Source organism: Adiantum capillus-veneris, chromosome 19 (assembly GCF_014529385.1).
Source record: "Adiantum capillus-veneris isolate H3 chromosome 19, ASM1452938v2, whole genome shotgun sequence".
Classification (NCBI taxonomy): Eukaryota; Viridiplantae; Streptophyta; class Polypodiopsida; order Polypodiales; family Pteridaceae; genus Adiantum; species Adiantum capillus-veneris.
The window spans coordinates 106,266,034-106,277,127 of NC_140949.1; the positions used below are offsets into that span (position 1 = coordinate 106,266,034).

The 11,094-nt window shown below is 41.7% G+C and overlaps 1 protein-coding gene across 3 annotated transcripts in view; it reads right to left on the reverse strand.

Moving 5' to 3' along the window:
• The window catches only part of ABCI13 (non-intrinsic ABC protein 11), a 37,276-nt gene extending 30,701 nt beyond the window's left edge, over positions 1-6,575 (reverse strand). Inside the window, exons 1-7 of one of the 3 annotated variants that reach the window (XM_086491060.1) lie at positions 6,106-6,571; positions 5,839-5,973; positions 5,606-5,701; positions 5,371-5,448; positions 5,152-5,213; positions 4,966-5,041; positions 3,983-4,090 (exon numbers count right to left, since the gene is read on the reverse strand). In XM_086491060.1, the coding sequence (XP_086347186.1) occupies positions 3,983-4,090; positions 4,966-5,041; positions 5,152-5,213; positions 5,371-5,448; positions 5,606-5,701; positions 5,839-5,973; positions 6,106-6,381 (831 nt within the window). In that variant the 5' untranslated portion in view covers positions 6,382-6,571. Of the gene's footprint in view, positions 1-3,982; positions 4,091-4,965; positions 5,042-5,151; positions 5,214-5,370; positions 5,449-5,605; positions 5,702-5,838; positions 5,977-6,105 lie in introns of all 3 variants that reach the window. The other 2 variants (XM_086491059.1, XM_086491061.1) reach the window with 2 other exon arrangements.
• Between the last annotated feature and the right edge of the window lie 4,519 nt (positions 6,576-11,094).

The following is an 11,094-nucleotide window of genomic DNA, read 5'->3' on the forward strand; positions in this document are numbered from 1 at the left end:
GTCTTGTATCTCGGATCAGAAGACTCGATGGGAAAAGAACTTACCTTTGGTGGAATTTACCTACAATAACACGATACACTCTTCGACGGGGAAGACGCCATGAGAGATTGTTGAAACTACTGCGAAGGTTCCATCCTTCCTGAGCACGAAAGCTTAGAAATTTGAAGCGGATGAATATTCGCGAGATTTGGATACGGCTTTTGCCAAGGTTCGCGAGACTTTGCAGGAGTCTCAAGAACGACAGAAAAAGGCAGCGGATCGCCATCATCGCGACTGGAAACTGAAGGAGGATGATTGGGTGCTCTTACTTTTGAGAAGGCACGCCTAAGAAAGCAAAAGGGAAAGGAGAGGCTTTTTCCAAAGCTTAGTATGTGATACTACGAACCTTTCCAGATTACTGACAAGATAAATGATGTCTCCTTCCGACTGAAACTGCCAGATACTTGGAGGATTCACAATGCATTGCATGTGAGTCTCTTGAACCCTGTTAAGGGTGATGTGCCTGATGATGGGGAGCCTGATGAGCAACCCAAAGTGGAAGAAAACGAGGAGATCCTTGTTCCTGAACACATTTTGGCACATAATGATACGAAGAAAGGTAAAGTCTGAAGGCGGTTCTTCGTTAAGTTCAAGAACTTTCCTGCATTTGATGCGAAGTGGATGGAGGAGGAGGACCTAGCAGATACTCCTCGGATTGTGAAACTTTACCTCGATGTTTTGGTTTAGCATAGTCTACTCCAAACGGAACCCAGAAACTCAGCTTGGCCGAAGATCTGGTGCAATGGGATGCACAAGAGGGGAGTTACTCCGCTCCTTTGTCAACAGATGCCTCGATTTTGATACTAAAGTCACTGATGTCTCTTTGAGCTTCAGGGATACTGAGAGCTGACAGTATTCTGCTGGATGACTTTATGAAATGGAATTCCTGATTATGATACTGATTTGTTCTTGACTTCTTGTGAGTGCAGGAACTGATAGACGAAATGACTGCAGCATTTTGGTCTGATTGATCTCGAATAGACATGGTTGCAATAGGGGTTAGTCAATCGGACATCGTTGAGGTCCCGATTGGACCTAGATGTGATTGCTAGCTACATTGCCGATAAATCATGGTCTAAGATCCGAATGAATGTTGAATGTCATGTGATGTCCTGTGATGTCTGGTGATGTCCTGTGATGTCGTGTGATGTGACTGTCGATTTTGTACATGTGCTAGATGTGCGTTCCTAGTACGTAGGTACTAACAGTCAGTGTCTGCTAAGACGGTTTATGGCTTTTGTCGGTTTTGCAGGCGTAATCGCGGTCGATTACAATGCTTTCAAGAGGGGGGTATGTCACAAAGTGATGACGTGGCGAACAGCAAAAACCCTAATTTCTACCAAAAACCCTAAAATTCCTGCAAACCCTAATTTTTGCCAAAACCCTAAATTCCGGAAATCGCGGAGGCGGATTATTAAATTTTTTTTATTTTTTTTTTTTTGGAAAATGATGAGCGACGCGAATTTTGCTTTTGCTTTTTTTTTTTATAAAAAAAGAGAAAAGACTCTCTAAGAGAGAGAGAGAACTGATGCTTTTGATTTTAAAAGCTTTTGGGGCTCTGCTTTTGGGCATCCCTTGTAACCTTTAAATTAGTGGTGAGGGCCTCACTTCTCAGAGCATCTGGACGCAGAGTCTGAGAGTGAAACCCTAACCGCTCTCTTGTACTTTGATGATTGATTAATATAAAAAGAAATACCGAAAGGGGCGCCAGTCTTTGGGGCCAATATCTCTAGGCACGGAACTCCGCCGGGCCAGTGCAAATCTATTGTGATCTGTGAATTGTTTTGAAGTGGTTATTTGGTGCTGTCGCGGTTGATTCTTGACTTGGAGTGTCCAAGTTTGTTACATGGGACCACAAATGGTTGCAATTTTGGCAGCACAAGGACATGGAGTTGTCGTAATGCTCGTCATTGGGAAGCTGTGGCTACATTCTCAAGGTTACTTAGGGCATGAGGACTTCAACCTCGTGCCTTTTCAAGGGTGCGATGTTCTTTTAGGGATGTTGTGACACACGCAGAACAAAGTGGTCATAGACTATGGGGCAAAGAAAATCCTATTGAAGAATAGCAAGCTTGAGAAATGGTGATTGATGTAAAGTTGAAAGGCGAGCCTGTACCCCCTGTATTAGCTTTGGCCATTTCTACATTAATGAAATCAAGTCTTTGTTTACTCGAGCTTTCTCAATAATGTGGATGACAATAGGATTCCAATTTGCCAGAATTAAAGAGTCAAAGCGGCAAAGTTTTCTACAAGCTCAAGCCGATCGTTGTTCTGAGGCTTTGCCTGGCAAGTTACCGCCTAAATGACCATAAGGATCACACCATAGATCTGATTCCTGGCATTTTTCCTCCGAATAGACACCCTTACACAGTGAGCCAAGCTCAACAGGAAGAGAGAATGAGCCAAGTACAAGACATTTTAAAATTAGGATTGATCTAACACAATACATCACCTTTTTGTTCACCAATATTGCTAGTTCAAGAAAGACAGATACTGGAGAATGCGCGTTGGTTATAGGGCTTTCAACAAGATCACCATCAAGAAGAGGATTCCAATACCCAAGACCAATGATATACTTGACATATTACAAGGTTCTCCTTGCTTTAGCAGATTTGATCTTTAAAAGTGGCTATCATAAGATAAGGATCGCTCCTAAAGGTGTATAAAAGACTGTGTTCAAGTTGTCCTATGGACTGTACGAGTATTTGGTGATGCCTTTCGGACTCACAAATGCTTCTACCCCGGAGATTGACTTGTTTAGCAGTGCAGTTGCTCTTCTTCCCTCCTGATCAATTGGGTTGTTCCATTCACAGTTGCTTACACTCACACTTTGTAACCTCACAACAATCAGACTTATCCCCTGACCTTATAAGGGGTTCTCTCACAACTCGTGGACAATGAGAGCCACACCGAGTTGTTGTTTGGTGGCATTTGGTGTAGATCGTAATTTAGTCGACACCATACGATTGGAGGTAGGGGATACAAGCATGCTAGCAAATGATCCCATAACATAGTCCACCACAGAGGTTGTGGAGTGCTCTCCATATGAAAAGCATTTCAAGCCTCCCAATTCTAGCCAGTATACCATCTCGTCTAAATAAGGAGACGATGGCACGCCCCCAACTCTAGTAAATGGTCCCCATAGTGACCTCAATCTGGCCCCCTATCCTCTGATGTGCGAACCGCTCCCGCTGCCTCAGCCTCCACATGTAGAGATTGACCAAAGAACAACCACCCAATAACTCAAGAGAGTGTATACCATTATAAGTGAACTAAAAGACTGCAAAAAAACAGGCCGCCCAGATTTGAGGCTCCCTATGCAGTCATAAAACCTGCCACACTATACAAAGATGACACATGGCAAAAAAGTTAATAAATGTGCCCACCTTATCTACAAGATGACATTGTCTTGCACTCATTTTGCAGACAATCTTTTACACCCAGCTCTGCCAATTGAAGAGCAGTACTCCATACCAATTACCAATCGATGGATTCTACAAAGGTGTCCAAGGCATATCAGCTGCCCATACTTACAACCTCGGTCTTTCAAAATAATAAACAGGAATACTCCTTTGTATCGTTTAGATGTCTTTCTTGATTGTGTCTATTGTCATTGTCGGCTTAGACCTTTTTGATGGTTGGCCTTTTTTGATGGTTCACTGGCTACTTCAATTTGGATTTTATGTTTCCTATGGTTCTCTGGGGAGGTCTTCCACCGTAATATAGCAATCTAAAAGAACAAGCATGCATGAGCATGCATGCGCATGCAAGCGTGTGTGTGCGTGTTCACTTCCCTTTTTTCTTTTTCTTTTTTTTTTTCTTTTTTTTTGGGGGGGGGGGGGGGGGGGGGGGGGGGGGGGGAGGGGTTAAAAACTCCTTTTTTTAATGACATAGCGCTGTTCAAACACATAGCTTAGATAAATCATGCTGTTGACTAACATACTTCTGGCTCTCTGACTTCTTGGCTCTCATCAGAAATAATAGCCCGTGCTAGTGCCACACGCTTCTTCATGCCACCTGACAGTTCAGAAGGGAAACGGTTCTCCACACCCTGCAAGAGTTTACAATACAAGAATAAAGCTGTTAGGAAAACAACAATCACTACTTTCCTACGTCCACAGACGTGGACATTTGCCATGTTTCAGCAGTGCAAAGCATCAACCTGCACTGCAAAAGACGGATAATGAAAGCTTTGTAAACTGTGGAAGCAAGCTCTCAAGTCTTAATGATGCTTGCACTATCCTGTACAATAAATGATGCTTGCACTATCCTGTACAATAAATGATGCTTGCACTATCCTCCGCACAGAACCCTAAGGACGCATTATGGTAGAAACCTGGGAAACCCAATGCATCTAAATTCCTGAACCCACCCCTCTCCTATATAAAAACAAGGGTGGAACCGAGCATGAAATTGAGAGAAAACAACAGACCCGATAGAAAAAGTACTTAAGTACTAGGTGGAGTCTCCTTCATATTAATTTAATACCATGAAGGTAGAATGAAGCATGCAACTCGAAAACAAGCAGATGTAAAAGCTTTCCAGACTCCATCACTCAAAATGGTTCACCCCATTGACAGGGGAATGTTAATGCTGCTGTAATTTGATCCTATAATACACATATTGCCTTATACCTTTGCAATCTCATCATCTTACATAGTCTCTCCTTGTCCATAGGAGCTCCTGCATGAAATTTCAGGGCTCCAAGTCTAATCCTCCCTTTTGCCAACTTAAAATCCACAATTTTGACGTGACACTCAAGACCTCAGGTGGTTAATGCACAACCCAAAGAATTCTGCATGTTTAATAATATACGATACTCTTGTCAAATTACGATTCAAGCTTAACTCAACACGTTGACACTTACACGTCTCACATAACAAAAAAATGTCATATGATATCAACCATCGTCAGAAGACTTCATACCTTTAAACCAACTGCTGCTAAACTCTCTGTGACTAGCTCAGATATCCTCTCCTTAGAAAGACTGGAATGCTCATATCTGGATTCAATTGATGTGAATGAAAGTCAATTCTTAGGCATTTAATCCTTTATTTAATAACATTTATAGAAACACTGATTGACTCAAAGAAGGAATGGTTTGTGTCTCACAGCATAAAGCCAACATTCTCTTCAACAGTAAGCGAGTCAAAAAGCGCCGCACTTTGGAAAACCTACGTTACAGCCAGAAACTTTTATAGTAGTACAGAAACCTCCTCATTACCAAAAGCACATAATGATTAGCCAAATGAACTCTACAAGCATACAAGTGGCAGCTTCTATTAAAAAGGGATAATAAAACAAAACTGCTCCAAAATTCAAACAGCTTACCAAACCAATCCTAAGACCCAAAGTGCCTTCATCGCTTATTAATCCCTTTCGCCTTTTGCCACATATGTAAACCTCACCCTGCCCAAAAACACACACTTAAGGCAATCGTGCCAAAAACTCATGCATGTCCGTACATGCACACTGCCCAGACAAGAAGTAAAGATGCATAAAAAATCCAACAAACAACATGCATTAGCGGAAAGAAACCAAGTTGCATGTTCAAAACATTATAGACCTTGTCCGGTGAAATGAGCCCTGCCATTATTCGCAAGATAGTGGATTTTCCTGTACCAGAGGGTCCAATAATACCCACAGCCTCACCATAACGAATCTATCCTATCAGAAAACCATACACATATGTCACCTTTCACTTTGCAAGCGCGTGCTTTTTTTTAATAAACACTTTGCTAGTGCAGGTACGAGTTTGCAATAACCATGATCAAAAAGCTGAACAGGATGCTCTTTTACCTTAAAGCTAGCGCCTCTCAAAATGTGCTTCTCTCCAAAGTATTTATGTACGTTTCGACATTCGATCAAGACATCAGAATCGTCGTCTGGTACTGTTGACAAGGCAGCATTTCTTGTATCCCAGTTGGGATAATGCTGCTAGTGGGGCATGTGAATAAGAATCATATACACTGATAGCAGAAATACCAATGTTGCAATCACATCATTTACACTACGTGCACAAAGCACCACTGTTTGCAGCAGACATGTGGCAAACATTAATCTCACCTCATACATGAGAGAAGAGGCAGGACTTTCATGTCTGGTTGTGAGATTCGTAGGGCTGGCAGAACAAGCACAGGCTGAATGATGATAGTGGATGTTAAGCTGTCGTGACATATCTTCTCGGAGACACCTTGGCCTGCCCATATGGCAATTTGAAACAGTGTCTGGGCTGAACATCTGTGGTTGGCCCAGACTGTGGAATGCATCTTTGTGAGTGGAGCAAACGAGACCTGGGGACAGCTGAGGGGAAAACCGCAGGTCTGAAGGCGAAGGTGCCATATACGGACCCTGACTTCAATTGCGCTTCGCTCAACCTGGTGGCCTTGAAGACAGGGAGTGCTTACTTATTGAGTGCTTGCTCCTGCCGAGAAGAAGGATATAGCAGATACAGTGTGCAGAGTCTATACGTCTCGCGGCACGAAAGAGTCCTTCGGTCGATCGCCGTCTCGATTCTCCTCACTGGGCGCTACACATTCAGATTGTACAACTGAATTGCCACGTGTGGTGACACACGTGTCCTTTTTGGTGGATAACAGTCCTTGCATTTTGAGCACACTGTGAGTGGTGCATCGAACTCTAGCAGATTCCATTGCCCCACGTATGTGACCTTCATTATTATAGGCTATTATAGGTTACTAGTGTGGCCGGCAGCCTTCGGCCGCCTCTCTCTTTTTCTCTCTCCCCCCCTGCGTGCACACTGTCCTCACTATAGCCGGATAAAGGAAATTGCGACACGTGGCACTGGAAAATCAGTCTCCTTAATATATAGTATAGATTGTGTTGAAAAAACTTACTTCATATGTTGAATGTCCCATGATATCTTGCGCATATTGGGCAATAGGGTATAAGGCGTACCAAACGCTTGGTCGAAAGATGGGAGGCATTTTCGAACCCACCATAAGCTTGGCCGCATCCCCCTTCAAAAAACGAAGAACTTCCTAGGGTAAAACCCCCAACTTAAGGCCACCTAAGAGAGGATACGTCGTTCCTAGAGGATGCTGCACCGTTTTCGCCTTGGAGAGGTGCATTTGAAAGCGGAGCAAGAGCCCTACACGCAGCAAAAATTTGAATCACAACAGAGAAACACAGATGCAGAATGGCGACCAAATGCAAATTGCTTGTATAAAAAATTGGAGTGTATAAAGTGAACCACTGATGGCAATGAAAGCAGTCGTAGCGCCACAGGGGTTTGAACCCCTCATCCAACGATCAAGATGCATAGTGTATTGCCCTAACCACCCACCCACTAGCGGTTCCTTGTCCTATCATTGGTGCAAGTTTGTACTTATGCAGATGATAGCTGCGTCGTCCTTTTCGGGGACGGCTTTCTATCGGGGTCTTTACCCTATTGCATTTTAATTTGCACTAACATAACTTGATCGAACTTGAGGGCATCATTTGTAATTTGTACCATCTTATATTTTTTGTTTGACTTCAGCAATATATCAACGTCCTGATCATTTACTTCCTCAATGTTTAGCCTACTTCAAGATTGAATTGGTGTTGTTATGACTCAAAGAGGCATTAAGGACTGTCTTGTCTGAAAAAATTAATTTGTGATTGGATTGTGCAAGTCTATAATTATTGCTACAATGTGTATGGAGTGGTGAATGAGCTCTTGTCTATTTGTTGGAGCATGCATTGTCAACTTTTTATGCAAAGGGGGTGGCATGTAATTGAAGTTCAAGTGTGCATGCAACCTAGGTATGAACCCAACCTTATAATTGGGTAGCATCATTATTCATTACAAGTAGACAAACACTTTCTTCATGTGATGTTGTACTAGACCCTTCAAATTTGGATTCTCATAAATGTCATATTACAACCCTAGAGTTAGACTTCGATATATAATATGACTAGCTTGAGAGGAGTTGCATGAAAGTTGGAGAAGGATGATGGAATCTCAAGAATGCATTATTGTGTCCTTCCATTGTCATAATGGTGCTCTCTCTCTCTCTCTCTCTCTCTCTCTCTCTCTCTCTCTCTCTCTCTCTCTCTCTCTCTCTCAATTCATGGAGAGGCTTGAAGTCGTTGCACAGAGGAGACACTCTCTGAACACTCGTCATATCTAATATGATTAGGATTGAAGGAGCTGCATGAAAGTTGGAGGAGGATGGAATCTCAAGAATGTGTTAAAATGTACATTATTTGGATATAAAGATTGCATTTTGGAACAGTGATTTGCATGATGAAGTTGGTGTAGCATAGCCTCGTGGTTTTGTTCAAAAGGGTAGGAAAACGAGGTGTGTAGGCTTAAGAAGGCTTTGTATGGTTGGAAGCAAGCTACATGTGCTTGGTATGAAAAAAAAATCATGCATACTTGGTTGCACATCATTTTCAGACTAGACCAATTGCAAGCACTTTGTATGTCAAGCGTGTGGATTATGTATTTTTTATTAGTGTACTCTATGTGGATGATATGTTGCTCACTAGACCAAACATTTTCATTTAAGATTGATTTGGTTTAGGTAGGTTGATGGAGGTATTGCTTTGTGTCAAATAAAGTACATTGAGACATTGTTGTGTATACTCGACGTGAAAGATTGCAAGCCTATTGCTACTCCTGTGGAGGGAGGCCCTTAAGCTTAGTCTTCATGACATTGCATACTAATTTGATGTCACTCTCTATCGGTAGCTTGTTGGTTGTCTAATTTATGTATGCATTATAAGGTCAAATGTTTAGTACGCAGTCTCACAAGTGAGCAAATTTATGCATAGCCTGGGGTCTCCACATTGGAAGGCATTCACACAGATTTTTCTCTACTTGAGTGGCACTATATATCGTGGGTTGTTTTATCCCAAGGGGGAACATTGCGTTGAAGGCGACAATGCGAAAGCATAGAGCAATGGGGAGAATACATGAATGAGAGAGAGAGAGAGAGAGAGAGAGAGAGAGATACACCGATGAACCAACCAACCTTGGTTCATTGATACTATACATCTTGGGTTGTATTATCCCAAGGGGGAACATTGTGTCAAAGCCAACAGTGCGGAAGCATAGAGCAATGGGGAAAATACATGAATGAGAGAGAGAGAGAGAGAGAGAGAGAGAGATGAACCAACCAACCAACCTTGGAAATGAATTGATGACTATACAATGGGGGCTAGGTGTCCTTATATAGTCACCTTAACAAATTTCCCTGTCAAACTTTGATAAGTAAGTAAAATAAATACCTAAAGCCAAAATAAATTATTGGGATCAAATTGGGTAATTCATTTAAGATGCCATGACTTTAACACCCTCTTTACAACTCCTAGTGGAAATAAACAATGAGACCAAGTCAATGAAGAAGCTACCATGGACACCCTAAAAGTGACCGACTAGTGGATACACCTTGGTTATGCAACCCTCAAGTTTTTACCTTAGAAGAATTCCATCTTGAGCATCAATTGCCTTATAAAAAATTGAACTATAGACCACACTAAGTCCAAGAATCCCCATTCGTCAACTGTGAGCACATTAAGTCCAGACTTTCCACACAATGAACTTTTAAACACATCTTGTTCATAATCCAGCCAACAACAATGGATTGGTGCACTCATCGATAGTGTTTTAGATATGTTAATTGGTTCCTTTCCAGATGCATGTGCCTTAAATTCCGACCCACAGGTTCAAACACCGATAACTTGAACTCCAACACAAGGGTCCACATTATTTGTAGGGAGCTTCATTTTGCCCCTCTCTATTGCACACAAGCCTCTTTTTGGCTGAAGCTAGTTACGGCAACCACCACCTGACTAGAAATGTGACGTCTTGGCCACTATGGTCACCCCACCACGTGTGCCATGTTGATCTCCTCTATTCTTTCTTTATCATCGTTATCTATGTCCAGCTTGCCTTTTCCTTTGTCCTCCTGTGAGTTCCTACTATTGTCTTTGGCTTCAAACTCTCGAGCCAAACAAAGCATCATGTCACATTTATAGCTACAATTGTCGGACCTTGTGGGTATCGCCGCAACTAACTGAGTACTAGTACTGTTGTCCTTTTCAAGCTCGCCTTTGCTTGTGTCCTCTAGCAAATGCGTGTATTTGCTTTTGGCTTCACAATACCAAGCCAAACAAATTGATGGCTTCCTTGAGAACTTTGTCCGTGCATAGGCCCCTAAATGGGTATTGTACAATCCACTTTCCATAGCAAATAGTTGGTGTTTGATGGGGTTTCGGGAGAACCGAAGCTAAAATCCTTCAACCTTTCACCATCTCTCTCAAAACCCAAGTACATACTAGACAAGGACACCATGCATCTCTAAATACTTTACAAGTCTAAGTATCATATTTTGATATGCTTGATGAGAACCAAAAACATTGCGACTATCCAAGCATGAGCTAAGGTCAAGAGAAATGACAAAATCTTAGCATTCCTCTTGTCTAGCATATCTTGCATTAGAATCCATACAAGTAGCACCTAGAGTCGCCACTTGTATGGATATATGGCAAGAAAACTTCAAAAAAAGCTAGTACGTCAGAGGGCTAGTTAGCCCAATATTGCAATTTAAATGATTACAAGATATACAATACCCTATCGACTTTTTGAATGGCACTTCTCAAAAACTCAAATGCTATTATTGATCAATTGGTGTATTTCATTCAAATTGAATTAGCGCACTAGTAGAAAATATCATGCAAGTTTATCAGTAATGCAGTCACTTGGTGTTTGGTTTTTCAATAAAGCGTGGAAACCATCGCAAATTGGATGCTTATCTTGAGTCTATTGATTTTGAATCTCAGAATTCTTGAGAGAATCTGTACTGAAGAGAGATTTCCTTTATGGTCTATCAACGTTGAAATTAAAAGTGGCCTTTGTGCCTTGATTAGTAGCATCAAGATTGAAGAATATATAACAAGCAATTGTTTATAAATGATAATTGAAAATGAATATTATCGTGAATGGATGTCAACAAAGAAGGGCGAGAGACTTACAAATGTGAACAATCATATTCACAGACGCACACTCGACATGACTAATCTTACCTTGATAAGACCCTGATCAAT